The sequence below is a fragment of the Oncorhynchus nerka genome, linkage group LG20 (assembly GCF_034236695.1).
Source record: "Oncorhynchus nerka isolate Pitt River linkage group LG20, Oner_Uvic_2.0, whole genome shotgun sequence".
In the NCBI taxonomy this organism is placed as follows: Eukaryota; Metazoa; Chordata; class Actinopteri; order Salmoniformes; family Salmonidae; genus Oncorhynchus; species Oncorhynchus nerka.
In genome coordinates, this window is record NC_088415.1 from 76,528,091 (window position 1) to 76,552,647 (window position 24,557).

A 24,557-nucleotide genomic window follows, 5' to 3' on the forward strand; every position below is an offset into this window, starting at 1 on the left:
CACGGGTGAGATCTTGCGTGGAGCCCCAGATCGAGGGAGATTATCAGTGGTCTTGTATGTCTTCCATTTCCTAATAATTGCTCCCACAGTTGATTTCTTCAAACCAAGCTGCTTACCTACTGCACTGAATAGTCTTCCCAGCCTTACCTATTGCACTGAATAGTCTTCCCAGCCTGGTGCAGGTCTACAATTTTGTTTCTGGTGTCCTTTGACAGCTCTTTGGTCTTGGCCATAGTAGAGTTTGGAGTGTGACTGTTTGAGGTTGTGGACAGGTGTCTTTTATACTGATAACAAGTTCAAACAGGTGCCATTAATACAGGTAACGAGTGGAGGACAGAGGAGCCTCTTAAAGAAGAAGTTACAGGTCTGTGAGAGCCAGAAATCTTGCTTGTTTGTAGGTGACCAAATACTTATTTTCCACCATAATTTGCAAATAAATTCATAAAAAATCCTACAATGTGATTTTCTGGATTTTTTTTTTCTCATTTTGTCTGTCATAGTTGAAGTGTACCTATGATGAAAATTACAGGCCTCTCATCTTTTTAAGTGGGAGAACTTGCACAATTGGTGGCTGACTATACTTTTTTGCCCCACTGTATTCGCCTGTATTTACCCCCGAAAATGAAACGCTAATTAGCTGCTAATGTGGCTATCATAAAGAACTACAACATGTCATGATCTGGAAGAAACCGATAAGAACCTGTGGATTAACGGTTGGCTACATTTCTTTAAAATTCTGTGAACTATCTTGTGCAAGTTTTAAATTGACACAAACCTGTTGCTGTCAGCTACAGATGACGTGCAGGGATTTGTAGTGTTGCATGATGTCTACTTTGATGCTAATGTGCATCTTCGAATCAGAGTAAATAGAGCCAAATATATTGACAAAAGTCACCGTGTCCGAGAGAGATTTACATGATTATCAAAACGGCACACCAGGGTAGCCTACACGAAACACAGCCCTTATTTGAAATGTTTCCATAAAATCCCCTTGGACCGCTAGATTTTATGACACCTCTACTGCATCCAACAAGTATGCTTCATTTTTGAAGAACCACGTAAATGACAGCATCAATTTAGGTTTGAAGTATCAAGGTGTCTCTTTTGGGTTTGAAGCATTTGCTTTTTCAACTGCATTTATTATTTTGGATTTGTGTGCACAAACTGTTTTTACCAAGTAACATAAGGAGATACAAAATGTTACGTAGTTACACTGCATTTCTGAGATATATATATTTAAAATAAAAATCTCGTGACACAGCTAGATCCAGAATTCTTACATGGTTCAAGTTCAATGTCTAATGTAACTGATTAATGCTTAATATATGACATAACAACAATTTACACTGCCATAAATGCAAGAACAGAAAAGTAAATGTTTTATGTCATACGATTTTGGACAAATCCGTCAAGACACCGACCATGATAAAGGGTTAAATCAATGTGAATTTTATTGAATATAGCTATGACCCTGCTTATAACTTAATGAAATTACAAAAAAAATGGCAGATTATCAATGACTTTACAGCTGTAACAAGATATCCGGTGTAGGAATTCCTCCCCGGTACCCTAGTTTATATATATTTTAAAAACACACTTCCTCCTGGGCTTCGTTGCCATAGAAACGCTAGCTTCAAGACACAATTCTACTCAAGCTGGTCATAGCTAATAGGGATCCAGCTTGTCAAATTTACATCAAAAGTTGATATTTCTTTTGCATTTCAGCTAACCCTAACCCTTTTCTTAACCTTAACCTAATTCTCCTAACCGGCTACATTAATTCTCCTAACCTTAGGACCGTTGTAAGGGTCACTGTCTGTGATGGAATGTACAGGTGTTATACATACATGTACAGAATCATTCAAAAAGACACCCACAAGAATCTATATAATCCCCATAACTATGAATGAAACGGAACACATACAAATATGATCATTTTTATACCAATCACAAACTTGTATTTCCTTGACAAGGTCAAATTACAAATAAATAAGCAACGAGACACTTGTGAAAAGGCCAGTAACCCACACAAAAGGAGAATGATAAAGACCCTAAAAACTGGTCAACAACAGAGGTATTACACCTGTACAACTGGTATATTTTCAAAAGCTTTGATCATATTAACCCTTCCCCTCCCAACATATTTACAGTACGAGAAACAATAGGAGTGGTCAAATTCATCTGTACACCACACTGATGTACCGAAGGATGCCAAAGTAGTTTGTGGATGACGTCACTACTAGGACACATTATGTATATACACGTGTATCCTCAGAGACAAACACTCGGACAAAGCACTTTGTATATTCCTATGAACCATGTAGAAATCTTCGGACCCGTGTAACAAGACAACCCACCAATTGTAGGCTGGTATGGGATAGCAGAGCAGCGGACTGGATCGACTGGTTGGGAGTTGAATACAATGAACCAATGAAATGTCCAGAGAAGGAAATATCAGGAAATGTAAGAAGGGAACTAGCCTGAATCTGGGTTCCCCATTCGTAAACAGTAGCAGTATTTTAGACTCAAAACAGGGGAGTGTTTGAATGCTGATATATTCCAAGCGATATCAAACCTCTGAGAAGGGGACTTTCTTTGACTTTGTTCATACTATCAGTGGATTTGTGAGTGTACCAGAGCTGTGTTCACAGATAACGAGTAGAAATCATTCAAATTCACCAGACTAAACTGTCTTTGGACTTCACAATATTATTTGCCCAGAATTGTTGACAAATCAAGTGATGAAATGTTTAATTGGGACAGCTGAAGACTCCAGTTGAGACTAAGGATAACCACTAGTGTTATTGACCCTTGTTAAAAATATATTTTTAAAATCGCCTACAATCCCAAATACAAGAAATGTAAGTCAATACATTTCAAAATGTACAGCCGTTGACAAAATATTGAATACCCAAGTTGTTCGTCTCCTAGACTGTACATTGCACAAATCAAACACAGTAATTCATTTGCAGACAACAGATACAATATGGCAGCCTATACATATGACCCAAAGATATGTATGATGTTTTTGATCTTCCTGAAATTAAATCCATAGAAAGGTCCTTTTGGGGAAGGATGTCTGACATACCTTTGATGTGCGTATCCAAAATAACTTGACAAATACCTAATCAAAGTTGGCCTTATCGATAAAACTAATGTAAATATATTCACAAGGAATCATGTAACCCAAATCACTGTTCACCTGCAGTACCTTTTTCTTCATCATTAGCTAAAAGTTGTATCCAATTAGTGACAGATTTTCATGCAAATATTCTAAAATCTGCATAAAAAGATGTACAGTTTCCCACCAGTGTTTCCATCAAATTGACTTGTTGTAGACAAAAGGCTGTGCGTGACGACATAGTGTACATAAAAAATATTTAAAAATCCATTGCATTTTAAACTGTACTGATGGTTTTGTCACAATAAATGTTGCATTATAGGGTGAATGCGCACACTGGGCTTGGCACTTGCGCTCTAAACAACAGCTTGCAGATAAAGTGCGGGTATAGCCTACACATGAGATTATTAGGGACAAAAGAGTGAGGTTATTTTTATTTGTCGAATGGCAGCCAGTCATCGATAATCAAGTCACAAGAATAAGATGCTCAATATTTATTGGAAAAGAGCATCAAGCTCATCACTGTGCACTTTCACCACCCTGTGAAGTTCATCATAACTTATTTCATCTGTAGCCTAATAAACGGCATGCTTTTCCAAGTCGTAGTGGGAGGACCACACAACATTCCATTGCACGACTCCAAGTTTACTTAGACATGGTTATTATATCAATATTTGCGCATAAAGGCGTTTCCACCGCCATAATTAGTTTGACACAAAAAGTTCCCACGCAAGTATTTAGTTGTGTCAACATTTGCAAATTTCCTGTTTCCATCAGGCTTGTCGTGACATTTTTTATCTGACCTACTTTATTCGCATAAGAAGCTCGGATGGAAACCTGATTAGTGTCTCTTTTCTTTTACATTCACAACATTTAAGGCCAAAATATTAGTCTTCACTACAGAGTTCCCAATATAATTGGGTATCGTCATCAGCACAGTACTTTCACAATCCAGAAAAATTGGTATTTAGTCATAATAGTGCCAACAAATTTGATTACATTTAAAATGATTGAATTCAGATTACATTTCTGTTGGCACTAATATCACTCCATAGAGACTACGCTACTACTTGTATAACAATGTTTACTGTCTGCCCTTCTGTCTGTCTGCAAAGAGACAGGCCCGCACCCATACATTCATACACTGTGGAGGGGCTCTCTCTCTCTCTCTGCATTTTTCCATTACATCATTTAGTTTTAGAATTTGTGTTTCGTATAAGTATTGCACATTTCATCTGTATTTCATCAATCATAGTAACAGAGCTGTAACATAGAAATAGGAGGATGTATTACTGTAATATCAGAAGGGTCCAATGGAGTAGACAGTGCCAGTGTATGACACACAGTCTTCCAAACAACTACAGATCTGGACTACAATTCATTGGTTCTCTTGGAGACATGCTTGAGTTACATTGGACATCCTTTTCAGGAGTAACATGGCAGGTTTGAGCCAGTTTTACACGGTTTTGTGGTTTACAGAGCCAGATAGTTCATGTGATATGGTTTATGGAGCTACAGACCTGGTTGAGCAGCATACGGTGTAGGTAGGTACCATTGTTTTACTGGAGAAAACGTTGAAAGGTAACAGACTGACACAGATCATGTGAGTGGGCATCCAGTGGGCTTCAGAAAAATTGGGAACTTGGAACAAGCTCAGGGCAGTAAGTGCACACACACACAGAGAAACAAACCCAAACATCAGCACACGCACAAACCACACACACCCCTAGCTGTACGTTTAGACATTATTATATATACACTACTGTTCAAAAGTTTGGGGTCACTTAGAAGGCCAGCATCCCGGAGTCGCCTCTTCACTGTTGACGTTGAGACTGGTGTTTTGCGGGTACTATTTAATGAAGCTGCCAGTTGAGGACTTGTGAGGCGTCTGTTTCTCAAACTAGACTTTCTAATGTACTTGTCGTCTTGCTCAGTTGTGCACCGGGGCCTCCCACTCCTCTTTCTATTCTGGTTAGGGACAGTTTGCACTGTTCTGTGAAGGGAGTAGTACACCGCGTTGTACGAGATCTTCAGTTTCTTGGCAATTTCTCAGAACAAGAATAGACTGACGAGTTTCAGAAGAAAGTTCTTTGTCTCTGGCCATTTTGAGCCTGTAATCGAACCCACACATGCTGATGCTCCAGATACTCAACTAGTCTAAAGAAGGCCAGTTTTATTGCTTCTTTAAATCAGAACAACAGTTTTCAGCTGTGCTAACGTAATTGCAAAAGGGTTTTCTAATGATCAATTAGCCTTTTAAAATTATAAACTTGGATTAGCTAACAATGTGCCGCTAGAACACAGGAGTGATGGTTGCTGATAATGGGCCTCTGTACGCCTATGTAGATTTTCCATTAACAAAATCTGCCGTTTCCAGCTACAATAGTCATTTACAACATTAACAATGACTACACTGGAAAATGATGTGGATATATTGAAGCAACATCTCAAGACATCAGTCAGGAAGTTAAAGCTTGGTCGCAAATGGGTCTTCCAAATGGACAATGACTCCAAGCATACTTCCAAAGTTGTGGCAAAATGGCTTAAGGACAACAAAGTCAAGGTATTGGAGTGGCCATCAAAGCCCTGACCTCAATCCTATAGAAAGTTTGTGGGCAGAACTGAAAAGCGTGTATGAGCAAGGAGGCCTACAAACCTGACTCAGTTACACCATCTCTGTCAGAAGGAAGGGCCAAAATTCACCCAAAATAAGCCATTTAAAAAGGCAATGTTACCAAATACTAATTGAGTGTATGTAAACTTCTGATCCACTGGGAATGTGATGAAATCAATCAATCAATCATTCGATCTAATATTATTCTGACATTTCACATTCTTAAAATAAAGTGGTGATCCTAACTGACCTAAGACAGGGAATTTTTCCTAGGATTAAATATCAGAAATTGTGGAAAACTTAGTTCAAAGGTATTTGGCTAAGGTGTATGTAAACTTCCGACTTTAACTGTATATATATATATACACACATACATATTTACATACTGGCCCCTGCTGGTTAAGTGATAGAAATGAGAGCCTCAGTAGGATTGACAGCCCATGATGACAAGTTGCCCTTAGGCACAGATCAAGGATCAGCTTATCCTCTCCACAACCTAACCACAACCACAGGGGAGACAAGAAAAACTTAGCTTTGGGGGCAACTTCATTCTACTTCCCTGTAGCCACCTTGGGACACTTCACCATCATTACTAACCTGGTCCCAGATCAGTTCTTCTTGCTCTGGTTAACTCATGCATCCCAATAATAGTCAGAGGATCAGACTACATTATTCATAGAGTTTGGGAGAAGTGAACTACATGTAGTTTAACTAGTAATTTAACAGCATTTTGCAGTAGCTTAGTGGTGAACTAAATTCAAATGTAGGTAGTGTTTTCAGTAGTTCATTACTTTTTTGCCATGTAGTGGTGTAGCTGTACTGGAACTAGGCTACATAATTTATTTTCACAAAAAATGTAGTATGGTGGAAGTAGAAAATCTTTTTCTTTTTCAGCATCAGATCTGCCTAATTATCCCTTGAAACAGTTTTTGTTTTTAATAGGCTAATTTACACATTCTGTTAACATCTGACTCCAGAGTGATCTGTCTTACCATTTGTAGTCACTGACATTTCAGATTTAGATATGCAGTTAACTATATTCTACCTAACTGAAATAGTTTTCTGAAGGGTAGCTTTAGTGTATCCTTCTTCCAGTATGAAGTAATTGGTAACTTGGTAAACTATATTTTCAGAGTAGTTTCCCCAACACTGATTATTTATGCCAAACAGGTTCTACGACCTAGACACATCACATCAGCCAGCCACAGAGGAACAGAGCCAGAAGGAGATTACATCACTAACACACAGAAAAAAAGAGTGACAGGACTTCATCTAGTCAAATCACTAAACACATACTCTTCCATAGAATAGAACCGGTAGAGAAATAGAATAGAACCGGTAGAGAAATAGAATAGAACCGGTAGAGAAATAGAATAGAACCGGCAGAGAAATAGAATAGAACCGGTAGAGAAATAGAATAGAACCGGCAGAGAAATAGAATAGAACCGGTAGAGAAATAGAATAGAACCGGCAGAGAAATAGAATAGAACCGGTAGAGAAATAGAATAGAACCGGTAGAGAAATAGAATAGAACCAGGAGAAAAAACAATATAAATGAGAAACAAACCGTTCAGAAAAATATAAGAAAAGCTAATTAAGAACGCGAGTTGCTTAAAAAAAAATGTCATGGCTTTGAAACACTTGATTTCTCTCAGACACAGGATGTTCATTGAATGGGCTTCGGAAGCGAATGAAGACAAACCGTATAAGTTAAAGAACCGTAATGAAACATGAACAGAACAACAAATATCACTACACCCCAAAAAAAACATATACAAGAAAAGAGATCCCTGCATAGACTCAAACCTGGATATGGGACATTTAAACCGAAGGGCCTCCTTTTTCAGGGTCATATTCATTGGTGTTTACTGTAACAAAACATTTTGCAACGGAAAACAAGTGTTTCTTATTGGACAAGTTTAGGTAGTCGTTCCGTTTGTCAGTTTTCTTCCGAACACGACTCAGGCCACAGTAACACAACAACAAACCAGTCTCCCATCGGGTGTCTGGACTACACACATGGCGGGGGGGCATGGACATAGTGCCCGAAGCAGTCTTTTGTACAAACTTGTAATTTCCTGTGTCTTCGCCGGGTCATGTCAACGATGCCATCGTCATCATAGCAACACACAGACCCAGAAAAACCTTTGAAGAAGAGAAGCAACGGATGTCACTCCAACTGGCTTGGCCTCTCCGTCTTTGTTGGGGGTCTGGATTGACTGATTTTTGACTGATTGAGTTATTTTCCGTTTGATTGTAACTAGTCGGAAGGGAAGTCAAGAGGTTGAGGAAGTACAATGGGTCGTTCCTCCTCTGTCCCTCTGTGTGTGTGTGTGTTTAACTTGCCGCCGTACATCCTCTCCAGTCTCCATGTCATCGTGGTAGTGTTTTTTAGATTCCTTGCATATGTCTTTACCTGTGTGTGTCTTAGAGAGTGTGTGTGTGTGTGTGTGTGTTACTTGCCACCGTACATCCTTTCGATGTCATCCTGGTAATGTGATTTGAGCTCCTTACGTTTGAGTTTGAATGCGTCCGTAACCAGGCCAGTCTCTGGGGTCCAGGGCTCTGCACTAAGACAAATCTTCTTAGGGATCTCAAAGCGCTCAAGTTTGGCTGTGGGAAACAACACTGGACTTTAGATACGTCATGACCATGAAGATGGGTGAGGGTTAGGAGGAGAAACAATACTCTTGATACAACCAGAAACCCCTTTCCTCTCTCTATCAGTCTCCCCTTTCTCCATTTCCTCTTCCCTCCCTCCCCAGTCTTCCCTAACTAACGCTTACTTTCCTCCCTCCCTCCCTCCATCCCTTCCCACCCCTCCATCCTACCTGACAGGGCGGCCTCGGTGATAATGCGGAGGACGTCTCTTTCCATGTCAGGGTTGTTACAGATCTCCTCCCAGCTGCCCCGTAACCCTCTCTGCTCCGCCAGCACTGTCAGCTGCTTTTGATTAGGCACCACAAAGCCAATCACATATGACTGGTCACTAAGAGAGGAGGGAAGTAGCATTAGTTTTATTAAGTAAATACAGTAGATCTGTATTTCCATTTTATATTATTATATTAATAAGAATACTATGAGTTAATAAAGGTAGAGATTGAGAGAAAGATGAGTCAGAATAGGATAGAGCAGTGGTTCCCAACCTAGGGGTCGCCAAAGTGTCCTAGGGGAATAGCAGGGCCTCATTGATTTGAGGGGGGGGGGCTTCACTTTGAATAACATCAAATATGGGCAAGACTTGATTTCATAGATTATTACCATGTAATAGCACACCCAACAATAGATATGTTAAACTACGTTGAATTACAGGAACCTGGTGATGCATTTAACACATCTCGTTGAAGTAGGGGTCCATGAGGGGGGAAAGGTTGGGAACCCCCAGGATATAGGATGGACAGAGAGAACATGGATGGCACAGACAGGAGATGGAGACAGAAATAGGGGTCCATGAGGGAGGAAAGGTTGGGAACCCCCAGGATATAGGATGGAGAGAGAGAACATGGATGGCACAGACAGGAGATGGAGACAGATGGAAAGAGTTGACAAAGAGACAGATAATAAGGGAATAGCAAATAAGTCTTGGCAACACAGCAGACTGGCAAACACAGTAAATTGAGAAATCACGTAACTAAACAAAAATAAACTATACTATGGAACAAAGACAAATTATATAAAAGAATAATAGTAAAAAGCTACTTTAAATTAAATTCTAGGCAAAAAAGCAAACTCAGCTCCATCCTTCATTGAGGCAGATGGCTTGCTCATAAAACCCTTTGATATTGCTAACCACATTAGCAAACTTCATTTGACAGGCAAACAACAAATGCTGAGCCTTCATATTCACGCATAATGGACCAAATAATGAAAGACTAGCACTGTAGTTTTGAGCTCCAAAAAGTGGGTGTGGAAGAGGTGAAACAATTGTTGCTATCTATAAATAAGGACAAACCCCCTGGTACCAACGACCTGGGTGGTAAATTGCTGAGGTTGGTAGCGGAATACATTGAGACTCCCGTTTGCCACATCTTCAATTAAAGACTAGAAAACAGAGTGCGCGCCCAGACAAGGAAGGAGGCAAAAGTCACCACTACTCAAGAATAGCAGAGCTCCCTTTAAATGGTTCAAACAGCCTGTTACAAGTGCTTAGTAAACTTTGGAAAAATGTGTGTTTGATCAAATAGAATGTTATTTTACAGAAAACAAATTAAGACTTTCAGCATGCTTATAGGGAAGGGCACTCAACAAGGTCAGCACTGACACAAATGACTGATGATTGGATGAAAGAAATTAATAGTAAGAAGATTGTGGGAGCTGTTTTGTTAGACTTCAGTGCAGCTTTTGATGTCATTGATCATAACCTATTGCTGAAAAAAACATAGGTGTAATGGATTTGCATCTTCTGCCTTATTATGGATTGAGTTACTTATCTAATAGAACAGAGGGTTTTCGTTAATGTAAGCCACACTCATGCAAATTCATTTGACTGTGGTGTACCGCAGGGCAGCCAGCTAGGACTATTATTGATTTTTGATTTTACAAATGACATTCCACTGACTTTGAATAATGCTTGTGTGTCTGTACGCTGATGTCTCAACAGTATACACGTCGGCAGCAGTAGTAAAATAAATAACTCAGGCACTTAACATAGAGCTCCAGTCAGTTTTAGAAAGGGTAACTAGCAATAGGCTGGTGATAAATATCTCAAAAACTAAAAGCTAGCTAACAATAAAACCACTAAAAAAACAGATTAAAGAACATTACTGCACAAAGGGGACTGTGAAGAGAGAGCCATTTGATATATATTGTATTGTACTATGTATTAGATGTAGATAGTGTGTCACTTTTCCCACATTGTTACATTACATCCTTATTCTAAAATTGATTAAATACATTTTATTCCTGTTACCATTGACCATCCTTGATGTTTCTACAACTTGATTAGAGTCCACCTGTGGCAAATTTAATTGATTAGACATGATTTGGAAAGGTACACTTCTGTCTATATAAGTCCCCACATTTGACAGTGCATGTCAAAGCAAAAAAACAAGCCATGAAGTTGAAGAAATTGTCCGTAGAGCTCAGAGACAGGATGGTGTCGAGGCACAGATCTGGGGATGGGTACCAAAAAATGTCTGCAGCATTGAAGGTCCCCATCATTCTTAAATGGAAGTTTGGAACCACGAAGACTCTTCCTAGAGCTGGCCGCCCAGCCAAACTGAGCAATCTGGGGAGAAGGGCCTTGGTCAGGGGGATGCCCAAGAACCCGATGGTCACTGACAGAGCTCCAGAGATCCTCTGTGGAGATAGGAGAACCTTCCAGAAGGATAACCATCTCTGCAGCACTTTACCAATCAGGCCTTAATGTTAAGAGTGGCCCGACGGAAGCCACTCCTCAGTAAAAGGCACATGACAGCCCGCTTCGCACCTAAAGGACTCTCAGACCATGAGAAAAAAGATTCTCTGGTCTGATGAAACCAAGATTGAACTCTTTGGCCTGAATGTCAAGCGTCACGTCTGGAGGAAACCTGGCACCTACGGTGAAGTAAAAAATACAAATAATTTTTTTAAAGCATGGTGGTGGCAGCATCATGCTGTGGAGATGTTTTTCAGCAGCAGGGACCGGGAGACTAGTCAGGATCAAAAGAAAGATGAACAGAGCAAAGTACAGAGAGATCCTTAAAGAAAAACAGATCCAGAGCGCTCAGGACCTCAGACTGGGGCCAAGGTTCACCTTCCAACAGGACAGCGACCTTAAGCACACAGCCAAGACAATACAGGAGTAGCTTTGGGACAAGTCTAAATGTCCTTGAGTGGCCCAGCCAGAGCCCGGACTTGAACCCGATCTAATATCTATAGAGAAACCTGAAAATAGCTGTGCTGCAACGCTCCCCAGCCAACCTGACAGAGCTTGAGAGGATCTGCAGAGAAGAATAGGAGAAACTCCCCAAATACAAGTGCCAAGCTTGTAGCGTCATACCCAAGAAGACTCGAGGCTGTAATCGCTGCCAAAGGTGCTTCAACAAAGTACTGAGTAAAGGGTATGAATACTTATCTAAATGTTATATTTCAGTTATTTATTTTTAATACATTTTCAAAGATTTCTAAACCAGTTTTTGCGTGTAGATTGAGGGAAAAAACAATTGAATCAGTTATAGAATAAGGATGTAAAGTAAAGAAAATTGGGAAAAAGGAAAGGTTCTGAATACTTTCTGAATCCTGTATGTAGTGACATGCAGGCTGTGTGACACGTTTTACATGGAAGTATTTCAGTCCTTGACTGATAATGTTTTGTCCTATGTATTATGTCATGTTTCATGTGATGCTTTGGCAGCAGCTAATGGGGATCCTAATAAATCCCCTATGTACAGTATATATATGGACAGTGACGCTAAAACTTTTAATTTGGTTCTGTACTCCAGCATTTTGGATTTGAGATCAAGTGTTTCATATGAGGCAACAGTACAGAATGTCACCTTATATTTTAGGGTGTTTTCACACCTATCTGTTTTCTGTTTGGAAATAAATGCACTATGTATCTAGTCTCCCCATTTGAAGGATTCAAGTATTTGGACAAATTCACTTGTAGTTTATTAAAGTAGTCAAAAGTTTAGTATTTGGTCCCAAATTCCTAGCACGCAACACATTTATGCGATGCATTTGCAGTTTGTTTTGTTTGCGTTTCAGATTATGTCATGCCCAATGCTAAATAATGTAGCGTCATTTTGGAGTCACTTTTTATTCACATTTCAATGATGATTATCCGTAATCATGGTAGCATCCACACTAATGTAGAAGTGTTCAGAAACATTCTATTCTTATTTACAATAAAAGTGACTCCAAAATGTCTCAATACCTTATTTACCATTCATTTCTATTGGGCACAAAAATGATCCGAAACAACCCAAACAAATTGAAAATGCACCCAACAAGTATGCAGAGTCACAAGCTTGATGTAGTTATTGCCTGCAATGACTGTGGAAACAAATAGTCAACGTTTGACTACTTATAAGTGCATTTGTCTTAACACCTTCAAATAGTGCTTTCATTTCTAAACAGTAAAACAAATATTTATGAAAATACCCTCAAATATAAGGTGACATTCTGTACTATGAGACATTTGATCTCAAATCCAAAATGCTGAGGTATAGCGCCAAATTAAAAGTGTCAGTTTCACCATCCATATAAATAGGTATGGGAGTGTATATAGAGTCTAGTCACACGGGTAGCATATAAAGTCATATGTGCAATGATTACCTGTTAGCGTAAGCACAGATGTTGTCTACGAAAGGGCAGTTCTTCAGCATGGCCTCCACCTTCCCCAGAGACACATACTCCCCAGCCTGGAGCTTCACCAGGTCCTTCTTACGGTCTACACAAGAGGAGCACACTGTTAGACACACACCCACACACCAAAATCCCCCTTCCACTACTGATGAGAACATGTTCTGCGCCTAAGCTAGGGGTCTCTAGTCTAGAATGTTCTCTTGGTCGCTTGGTTCGTCACCGATGATCTTGAGGCAGCCGTCAGGGTGGAGCTCCCCGATGTCTCCCGTACAGAACCAGCGCTGGCCGTTGCTGTCCACGAAGAAGTCCTCGCGGTTCTTCACCTCGTTCTTGTAGTAACCCATGGTCACATTGGGCCCGCCGATCACAATCTCACCTCTTGGGTTGGGCTTGTCTGTGCTGTAGTAACCGCCTGGGGAAGAGAAGGAGAAGAAGATGAGGGCTATTTTCAGCGCCACCCCTTCCAATTCACCCAAGCCCCCAACCCCACTAACCTCCAACCTCCCGGCCCAACCCACCCTCCAGTCTCACCTGTACTCTTCCCAGCCCTCCCCTACTATCACCCATTCTACAGTCCCAATGCCATGTACTCACCCTCTTCCCAGTCCTTGAGGGTGATCTCAGAGCAGACCAGAGGAGCTCCGACCCGGCCTGTGCTGTAGTCCCACACTGACACAGAGTGAAAAAATAAGTGTGAGAACATAGCATAGCACACTAGTGTGTGTACAATCACTTGGCTTTCTCTCTATCACGCCCCATCCCGCTCTTCCAGGCAGCGGGAGTCTACATCTTACCCTCTCCTTCATCCTCCCTCCCTTCTTATTAGACCTCCTTCATCTACCTTCTCTCTAACCCTCCCTCTTACTCTCGCTGATGGTGCCAGCTCCGCAGGTCTCAGTGAGGCCGTAGCCCTGGCCCACGGGACAGCAGAGGCAGATGTTCATGAAGCGCTGTGTGGCGGCAGAAAGGGGCGCGCCGCCCGACAACAGCACCCGCATGTGACCTCCTAACAACGAGCGCACCTTCCTAAACACCAGACTGGAGAGACAGAGCGGTGGGGGGAGAGGGAAAAAAATAAGTCTGGAAAGAGGATATGACAGTGAGTCAGAGGATACAGAGCCTTCAGAAAATATTCACACCCCAGACTTTTTCCACATTTTGTTGTGTTACAGCCTGAATTAAACATGAATTCCATTGAGATTTTTTTGTCACAGGCCTCTACACACACAATACCCCATAATGTCAAAGTGGAATAATGTTCTATCGATTTTTTTTTTTACAAATTCATACAAATTAAAAAAAAATTGGAATAAGTCAAGGGTTACTTTCTGATGGCACTGTAACTATAACACCAAGTCATTCACCACACAGTAAAAATCTGTGTGAACCTTATGTTTCTTTTTAATGCAAGAACCCCCCCCCACAGCAACGCCCCAAGCTACATCGAGAGTATTGGTTTGTTTGTTGTGCGCACCACTGAGCAAGTGAAAGGAGAAAAAGTGGAATTATAGTCTATCAATCATTACTCATTGTGTGTGTGTGTGTGTGCGCGAGATTCATTTGTTTGCTGTGCAACAGGTGTGTGTTACCTGTCACAGAGCGGGGTCCTGTAGCCCTTGGTCATCTGTTCCATCTTATAGTTGTAGGCCAACACAAACAGGGTTCTCTGCACACTGCTCATCTCCTCCACCTTGGTCATCACATTCTTATAGATGCGATCCATGATTTCCTATAGGAGGGAGACAGAGGGACAGAGAAGGAAAGAGGAAAAATACCACTTCAATTAAAGGGGCCATGCCAAAACGTTCTGTGTATCTTACTCAGGTCATAGAATTTGCACTGGTGTTTAATTTAACTGAATATTAACCGTTTATATATTTGATGGTAGCTTTGGAGACAAGGACATGTAAAAGAGGTCTGATTGGGTGCTTACAGGTACAGCAGCCATGAGTGTAGGCTTCAGAACACTGGTGTCTCCTTTACTGCCCTTCTTAATCTTTGTCGACTGGGATGGAGAGAGAAGAGAGAGGAAAGAGAGTGGATCAGTGAGAGGGCAGAGAACAGGAAGAGAGCTTAGAAGAGATCTGGTGGTGGTGCTTGGCATGCGTGGGATTATTTCTTGGCTTGTGTGTGCTTGGCGTGTGTGTGCTTGGCGTGTGTGTGTACCTGGTCTGCTAGCGTCTGTGGGGAGGAGTATCCGATGCGGCAGCCGTGAGAGATACACACCATCTCTGCACTGAGCTCCAGAACATGAGCCAGCGGTAGGTACCCAATGTAGGTGTCTGTCTCACTGCACGAATGGAAACAAAACCATTTTATTCAACAGCCAAACATACAGACACACAACATACTACAGAGGGAAGGAGACGCTGAGGAGGTGAGAGACGAGAGGAGAAAGAGAGAGGTTGACATACTATAGGGGAAAAGGTGGCAAAGAGAGAATAATGAAAAGAGAAAAAGAGAGACAGTGATCAGGGCACATGAGGGGAAAGAGGCATTGAGAGCGAGGGAAAAAAATGAGAGAGAATCTAGAAGACACCCTAGTGCTCTGTACGTACTCCAGGTCTGGGATGCGCTCTGCCATGCCCGTGATGCCCGCGATGATGTTGCTATGGGAGATCATCACACCCTTGGGGATGCCGGTGGAGCCGCTGGTGTACATGATGACAGCGATGTCAGAGGGCAGGGGCTGCCGGCGTGCCACCGCCACTACACAGCCACATAGAGGGAGAGGGGAGCACCAGGGAGGTTAGAGGTCACACAGACCAAGACCTTCGGGTCAGAACATTGCACAATGCGGGAGCATCAGAGTACGGATATCTTTCTGTCAAGAGAGCACGCACAGGGCTAATACAATCTGATATGACAGAGAGGGTACATATCACCATATGGGTACAGAGTCACTAAGAACACAGGGCAGAAGTACTATACCGTGTCACACATCACATAGACCCCAACATACAACCTACCCACCCCCACCCTCCCGCCTTACTGTTGTCGGGTCGAGAGCCCAGCTCCTGCACGGCGACCAAGTTGTGGACCATGATGCCGCGGGGAAAGCCAGGCCAGCTGGTTGGCTTACTGTCCACCACAATAATGTGCTGCAGCCGAGGCACCTCTAACAGGATCGCCTGGGAGGAGAGGGGAGGAGGAGAGGAGAGAGTAAGTAGCTATTGACTGAGTAAGTCAAATGCGTGTTTGAGATTGACTACATTGCAGTTGGACAGACACACACACACACACACACACACACACACACACACACACAGCTTTAAGTACTGTTAACACGTCAGGCATTGTAAATACGTGTGACTATAGGAAAGAAAAGAACTGGCTCTATGGATACAAAGAAATGTTAAACTTGTCCAACACTTATGAAATTACTGTAACCATCTGTACTGTTCAGATAACTTCACACACACACCACTCTTGCATATGCAGCCTACATTTTAAGCATCTAAGTATCCTATTCTTTTTTCAGTTCTTCCTGTGCCAAATGTGTGCATAGCCTAGTCAGGGGACAAGTTATCAGGTTGCTAGCTAGCTAGGTAGCATATGACTAGCTAGCTAAACAAAACAAACAAAAAAAGAGAGGCTCACGAGTAGTTTCAAACGGCCCGCGACACACGTACGAATCCGAAGAAAAAACATTGGTCCGGTAATATTTGGCGTAACTTCTACATGATTGTTGCTAGAGGCACACAATCTTCAGCTCTTAAAAAGGTCCGTGAAGAAACACGTACGCTTAAAGGGATCCATGCGGTGAAGAAATGGAGACGCAATTAACAGCATCCCAAAACATTCAGCCGATAAACATCTCACGTTAACTTTAACAGCCCTAGTTCCAATGCATATTTATGGATAAACGTATTCATAACATGTGGGCATATTTTCAATATAAACCATCTAGTTCGCCATAACAGGACATGGGGTAACACCATTTAAAATGTGGCCATATTTCAATATCTGGCTGGAGTTTGTACTGTCTCATATGGCATCGCAGGAAGTAATCAGGACAAGGCGAACAGAGCCTACCTTGAGACGGCTGTGTAGCAGGTCTTTGCTGGTGATGATGTGGGTGATCTCTGTTTCATTGAGACCGTGGGCGATGGCCGCTCCGCCCAGAGTAGAGTACAACGTCACCACTGGTAGAATAACACACTGGGTTAGAGATTCATCCTACGAAAGAAGGTGTGTGAGTGTGTTTCTGTGCTGCTATAATGTGTGTTACGGTCCGTCACATAACCACTCACATGGGAAGTTGTATATGAAGCAGGCCTGTGCTGCTATCATCCACTCAGCCCTGGTCTCACAGAAAATGGCGATGTTACACTGAGGCCTCTGGCCCAGCGCAGCCAGACCACTGCCAAAACACACTGCTGCCTGGTAGGTCTCCTCGTACGACATCCACTGATACTCCCCTAGGATAACCTTCACAAATAACACATACTAGTAGTGCGCTACTAAACAGTCACACACCGACAGCACTATTATCCCAGAATTAACTATAAAAACCAGAGTCATACACAACCTCTGCAGCGTTCAAAAGTGGTCAGACAGTGCCATCTAATGTCCTCCTAGTACTACTGCAACAGTAGTGAGGAGGCTTTCTCATGCACAACATAAAACACAACATATCACACATTACATCCAGAAAGCTATTCAAATTCACTTTTCCCCTCTCTTCCTCACCTTCTTGAAGACCTTCCCGTTGGGTTGGAGCTCGTCCTCCTCGTTCAACACCTCTCTGGTGCCCAGGCAGTCCCTCTCTGGGAACCTGGTCGCCCCGTGCACCATCACCTTGTCCAGGGTGTCCACCCCCAGGTGCAAGGACCACACCAGCTTCTGATGGATACCGCCCGCTTGGTTGGTCGCCCGGTAAGGGCCCGCTGGACGCCCACTCACCGACCGCGCCTTGACCCGCCGTGCCCGGTCTAGGTTGGTGCCGGCACCCGAGAGGAAGTACCATGGCAGGAAGGTAATGAAAGAGCAGACCCAGACCACTGAGCGGAAGACTTGCAGCAGCAGCGGGTTCATGTCCTCTTTCAGTTTCATCTTGCAGGTCAGGGTTCAAGGGTCAGGGGGTGGAGTCAGTTGAGGTGGGCAGGGCAGGAAGGGTGAGGGACACACCCAGATACTTCTTTTGGAGACTGGTTGTGTTCCTTGTCATGCACTGGTGGTCCCTTTGGTGGATCTGCTTGGACTAACAGATGCTGCTCGGTAGAAGAGTCAGGTTACCTGTAGGGAGAGAACAGACAACACACGTCAGAGATGAAGACAGGCGTTGGAGCGGGAGGGATAGACAGATCAAATGTTGTTTTGTTTTTAAATGAGACTCAAACAAAACATTAGTAACGTACCAAAACTGGCAGTCATGCTATGCAAGCAGGTATCAGATAACACCTAATCAACGGTAAACCTACAACACAACAACCAATCAACAATATGGCATGCAGACAAAGCTCTACCAAACTGTATTGTTGGGTTGTGTATCTTGCACCATCCTGTGTTTGGGTCTGTATACTATCTGCACAAGCCAGCTGCAGGGACAGGGTGTAGACTGGCAGGAAAATGTGATAAATCAATGTCTGGGGAGGAGGCACATCCCTATTCTCTCCTCAGCCTCTTCCTTGGTCAGCAGCACTATTCCTGTTCACTTCCTCTCTCGCTCTCTCTGGCACAAGGACACAAAAGCCAGGGGTGGGTGGGTCATTCATTTGGCACCAAATGGAAGAAACAGGGTGGGACGGCTTAAACCTGTCCAATAAGAAATACAAATGTTTGTTTTCTGTTGCAAAATGTTTTACTACGATGTTCCCTAACAAATACGACCTGGGGTTGGGTTGGGCTTGGTGGGTCTCCGTTACACAAAGCATCACTGTGGTTGAAATAACAAACTGTTTACAAAGGATATTCAGCCACTGCTGGGAAACAAATAAGTGGTCTATTGCAGTGGAATAACAAACAAAAAAACTTTAGACCTACCCATGTCCATCCACACCTCTCTAAACCTTATCAGAAAATATTGCCTACTGTACCCTGGGCCTAACATCAGAACGACACTTCTTCAAATATTAACGTGAATTTCCCCATTCCCCAATAGGCTACAACATGTCAGTCCAGTCCAGTATTTAAAGATTGAATCCGCATTTGGGGAAACCATTTCTATTTGGTATTAAACAGATTGGCAACCTGTGATACCAACCTTCTTTCTAATAATAACAACATTTTCTACTACTACTATTAGGCTACTATTGCTAGATAAGACTACAGTGCATGGGGCTATGCTATTGTTTATGGTTGGTAGAATCTCGTACTTATCTTTACGGTATTACTACTAGAGGTCGACCGATTATGATTGTTCAACGCCGATACCGATTATTGGAGGACCAAAAAGCAGATACCGATTATCGGAGGACCAAAAAGCAGATACCGATTATTGGAGGACCAAAAAGAAGATACCGATTATTGGAGGACCAAAAAGCAGATACCGATTATTGGAGGACCAAAAAGCAGATACCGATTAATCGGACCATTTATTTTATTTGTAATAATGACAATTACAACAATACTGAATGAACACTTATTTTAACTTAATATAATACATCAATAAAATCAATTTAGCCTCAATTAAATAATTTAACATGCTCAATTTGGTTTAAACAATGCAAAAACAAAGTGTTGGAGAAGTAAAAAGTGCAATATGTGCCATGTAAGAAAGCTAACGTTTCAGTTCCTTGCTCAGAACATGAGAACATATAAAAGCTGGTGGTTCCTTTTAACATGAGTCTTCAATATTCCCAGGTAAGAAGTTTTAGGTTGTAGTTATTATAGGAATTATAGGACTATTTCCCTCTATACCATTTGTATTTCATTAACCTTTGACTATTGGCACTTTAGTATTGCCAGTGTAACAGTATAGTTTCCGTCTCTCTCCTCACTCCTCCCTGGGCTCGAACCAGCAACACAACGACAACAGCCACCCTCGAAGCAGCGTTACCCATGCAGAGCAAGGGGAACAACTACTAGAAGGCTCTCGGGAGTTGATAGGCTTGAAGTCATAAACAGCGCAATGCTTGACGCACAATGAAGAGCTGCTGGCAAAACGCACGCAAGTGCTGTTTGAATGAATGTTTACGTGCCTGCTTCTGCCTACCACCGCTCAGTCAGAAACTTAGATACTTGTATGCTCAGTCAGATTATATGCAACGCAGGACACCCTAGATAATATCTAGTAATATCATCAACCATGTGTAGTTAACTAGTGATTGTTTGATTGTGTTTTATAAGATAAGTTTAATGCTAGCTAGCAACTTACCTTACTGCACTCCTTGTGGAGTGCAATGAGAGAGAGGCAGGTCGTTATTGCATTGGACTAGTTAACTGTAAGGTTGCAAGAATGGATCCCCCGAGCCGACAAGGTGAACATCTGTCGTTCTAACCCCTGAACGAGGCAGTTAACCCACCGTTCCTAGGCCGTCATTGAAAATAAGAATGTGTTCTTAACTGACTTGCCTAGTTAAATAAAGGTATAAAATATATATATATTTTTAAATCTGCAAATCGGCGCCCAAAAATACCGTTATGAAAACTTGAAATCGGCCATGCTTAATTGAAGAGATAACTGATTATATCCATACAGCTGTGATTCAATCATCTGTGGTTGTTTTGATCACATCTTAGTGCCTCTTTCTGCAATTGTCGAGCCCTTCGCCTTATCTCAGTGTTCATGCTTCAAAACTAGGATTGGGTTCCATAACACATTGAGAGCATTGCTACTATACTTGAGCTAGATTTCCTCCCAAGAGATTTTGTTCCATAAAAAGTCATTAACCTCAAGGGAGACTATAGGCCTAGTTGTGCATGTAGAGAAGTAGAATAACCCTGTTACACACACTTCCCTTAATAAGTAGGTATTCGTACATGTTGTGTGGGAAGCTAGGCTGAGGCTAAACTAACCCATGACCTTCCAGAAGAGAAATCTGTCTGTACCCCGGTCAATGATCGTGCATTCTTGACTCTTAAACCAGCAGCCTATGATGTTGATGCACACATCACCAAGTCAGAAAACTATAAGATATTCAAGCTACTTATGCAAGGTACCACAGCTCTTCGTCAAATTTCTGTTGATTCATTCACCAGAAATTCAAGGCTTTGTCACCCGAGAGCAGATATACAGGTCCAGCCTCTATAGTAGAGAGGCTAAAGGTTAGGGCAATTACATGGTAATGGTGTGACACTGACTCAGATTTCTCACTTTAAAAATGTATGTCAAGCAAAAACCGATGACTGCAAAGTTCAACAAACACTACAACTCTGCACATGGACAACTTAACAATTTCAACAGAAATGTAACAAAAACACATTTACTTGAAGACCAGTGCAGATGCAAAGTTCGATAACAGAATCACGGCACAAGCAGCACAAACCGCCATTCTGTTACCAAACCTTGCATCTGCACCTTGTTCAAGTAAATGTGTTTTTTGTTACATTTTTTGGAAATGTGCAATCATTGGTTTTTACTTGACATACAGTGCATTTGGAAAGTATTCAGGCCCCTTGACTTTTTCCAGATTGTGTTACATCACAGCCTTAATCTAAAATGGATTAAGTTAACTTTTTCCACATCAATCTACACACAGTACCCCATAATGACAAAGCAAAAACAGGTTTTTAATATAAAAAATAAAAACAGAAATCCCTTATTATATAAGTATTCAGACCCTTTGCTATGAGACTCAAAATTGAGCTCAGGTGCATCCTGTTTCCAATGATCATCCTTGAGATGTTTCTACAATTTTGTTGGGAGTCCATCTGTTGTAAATTCTCTTGATTGGACATGATTTGGAAAGGCACACGCCTGTCTATCAGATCCCACAGTTGACCGTGCTTGTCAGAGCAAAAGCCAAGCCATGAGATCTAAGGAATTGTCCGTAGTGCTCCGAGACAGGATTGTGTCTAGACACAGATTTGGGGAAGGATGGTCAAAAACAATATGCAGCACTGAATGTCCCCAAGAACACAGTGGCCTCCATTATTCTTAAATTGAAGAAGTTTGGAACCACCAAGACTCTTCCTAAAGCTGGCTGCCCGGCCAAACTGAGCAATCGGGGGAGAAGGGCCTTGGTCAGGGAGGTGACCAAGAACAAAATGGTCACTCTGACAGAGCTCCAGAGTTCCTCTGTGGAGATGGGAGAACCTTCCAGAAGAACAACCATCTCTGCAGCACTCCACCAATCAGGCCTTTATGGTAGAGTGGCCAGACGGAAGCCACTCCTCAGTAAAAGGCACATGACAGCCAGCTTGGAGTTTGCCAAAAGCCACCTAAAGACTCTCAGACCATGAGAAATGAGATTCTCTGGTCTGAAACCCAGATTCAACTCTTTGGCCTGAATGCCAAGCTTCACGTCTGGAGGAAACCTCACACCATCCCTGCGGTGAAGCATGGTGGTGGCAGCATCGTGCTGTGGGGATGTTTTTCAGTGGCTCCAGAGCACTCAGGACCTCAGACTGGGGCAAAGGTTCACCTTCCAACAGGACATTGACCCTAAGCACACAGCCAAGACAATGCAGGAGTGGCTTCAGGAAAATGTCCTTGAGTGGCCCAGCTAGAGCTTGGACATAAACCCGATTGAATATCTCGGGAAAGACCTAAAAATAGCTGTGCCGCGACACTCCCCATTCAACCTGATTGATCTTGGGAGGATCTGCAGAGAAGAATGAGAGAAAATCCACAAATACAGGTGTGCCAAGCTTGTAGCGTCATACCCAAGACTCTGGGCTGTAATCGCTGCCAAAGGTGCTTCAACAAAGTACAGAGTAAAGGGTCTGAATACTTATGTAAATGTTTATTTCAGATATTTATTTTTAATACATTTTCCCCAAAAATGTGCTTTATCATTATGGGGTATTGTGTGTAGATTGTTTTTCCCCCTCATCAATATAATCCATTTTAGAATAAGGCTGTAACATAAAATGTTGAAAAAGTCAAGAGGTCTGAATACTTCCCGAATGCACTGTACATTTTAAAGTGAAAAAAAATCAGAGTCTCGGTGTCACTCTATTACTGTGGAATTGCCCGCTAATAACTGCCTAAGGACATACCTCAGAAGACCAACCAGTCAAGTTTTAGGCTACTCTGTGTCTCCATGTACATGAGTCATGACACAGTAATAATGGCTGGCAGACCATATGGCTTAATGGGATGCAAACTGAAATTCTGGCCTAACAGCACAGACATATCTAGTTAGGCCTACTCCTGTAAATGTAAGCAAATGAGTCATTGTTTTTCGTTATGGTTAGGGAAAGACTAGGTCAAGTCTGGTTCTGCTCTCAAAAACAGAACTCTTAATCACCCAGAAGGCATGCTCTGCTGTGTAAACTGTCTACCTTCACTCGACCAGAAAGTAAAGACAACATTCCTAGAGTCTTTGAGAGAGAGATAGTGTCTGTTGTTAATTAAAAACAAAAAAGGACAGATAATCTGGAGAAATCCACCACTGTCCACCAGCGTCATCATAAACTGTATGATGACGCTGGTGGACAGTGGTGGATTTCTCCAGATTATCTGTCCTTTTTTGTTTTTAATTAACAACAGACACTATCTCTCTCTCAAAGACTCTAGGAATGTTGTCTTTACTTTCTGGTCGAGTGAAGGTAGACAGTTTACACAGCAGAGCATGTCCAATATGTGAACTATGGCTCATGTGGTGCCATAGCATCAGTTGCTGGCATACTGGCATAGGTTAATCAAATCAAGGTACCTGACCATCCTAAACTGGGTCACACAGTCAGACTATAGCTTTCTGTTATGCTACCGGTATGTTAGCTAGTTAGATAAAACAGACAAAAACATATAGCCTACGTTATTAAACAAACAACCCTAATAAAATGCAATCAAACGTGACATAAATGGGTAGATCAATACACTCAAAATGCCACGAAGAATCCCTTTTGTCACAACCACCGTCTATGCTAGCTAGCTACATAGCAGCTTACTTTAACACTGCCAGACAGGTGGAGGGACGCAAGACAGCGCCTATCAAATGCTATCGACGTTAGCATCACCATCATCAGCCCGGCATTACAGGTGTGCTGTGGATTAGAGAGACACACAAGCTAACTAATACCAAAAAGACGTTTCGACCAAAGCCAACTCTCAATTACAAAGAATAACATTTGATCTGTCGAAAGATAGGTAGCAAGCTACGAAAGAGTATTACTAGCCAGCTAACGTTAGCTAGCTAACATTGCCGCACATCTGCAAGAATCGAGAGCACAAACAATGCAATCTCACCTCTTTCTCGCCTGCTATTCTCGCGGCTCTTGGAATAATTTCGTCAATACACCAAAATCATTTGCTGGCTTTTGTCATCATGTCACGCCCAAACATCAAAGCAATGGTGCCAATGTATACATCAAACTAAGAGATTTTAGTGGAAATCTGCGGGCATGTATGGCCCTTGTTATCAGCCCGGAAGTGATGGGGAAAAAGTTGTCAAGACAGAGGCAGTTCTCCTGTCTGCGATTGGACCG

General features: G+C 42.1%; 1 protein-coding gene across 2 annotated transcripts; it reads right to left on the minus strand.

Annotated features, from left to right (window-relative positions):
• Positions 1 to 1,428: 1,428 nt before the first annotated feature.
• Positions 1,429 to 24,557, minus strand: LOC115103148 (fatty acid CoA ligase Acsl3-like). Of its 2 annotated transcripts, XM_029623860.2 has the most exons (16): positions 24,319 to 24,557; positions 24,021 to 24,116; positions 17,715 to 18,260; positions 17,276 to 17,453; positions 17,058 to 17,167; positions 16,015 to 16,153; positions 15,581 to 15,731; positions 15,189 to 15,312; positions 14,956 to 15,027; positions 14,612 to 14,751; positions 13,888 to 14,060; positions 13,617 to 13,691; positions 13,243 to 13,434; positions 12,993 to 13,107; positions 8,567 to 8,724; positions 1,429 to 8,348 (listed from the first exon to the last, which is right to left on the minus strand). In XM_029623860.2, exons 3-16 carry the CDS (start codon positions 18,075 to 18,077, stop codon positions 8,191 to 8,193), a joined length of 2,148 nt encoding a protein of 715 aa, XP_029479720.1. In that variant the 5' UTR covers positions 18,078 to 18,260; positions 24,021 to 24,116; positions 24,319 to 24,557; the 3' UTR covers positions 1,429 to 8,190. The 2 variants fall into 2 exon arrangements, with proteins under 2 accessions (XP_029479720.1, XP_029479719.1); XM_029623859.2 differs by lacking the exon at positions 24,021 to 24,116.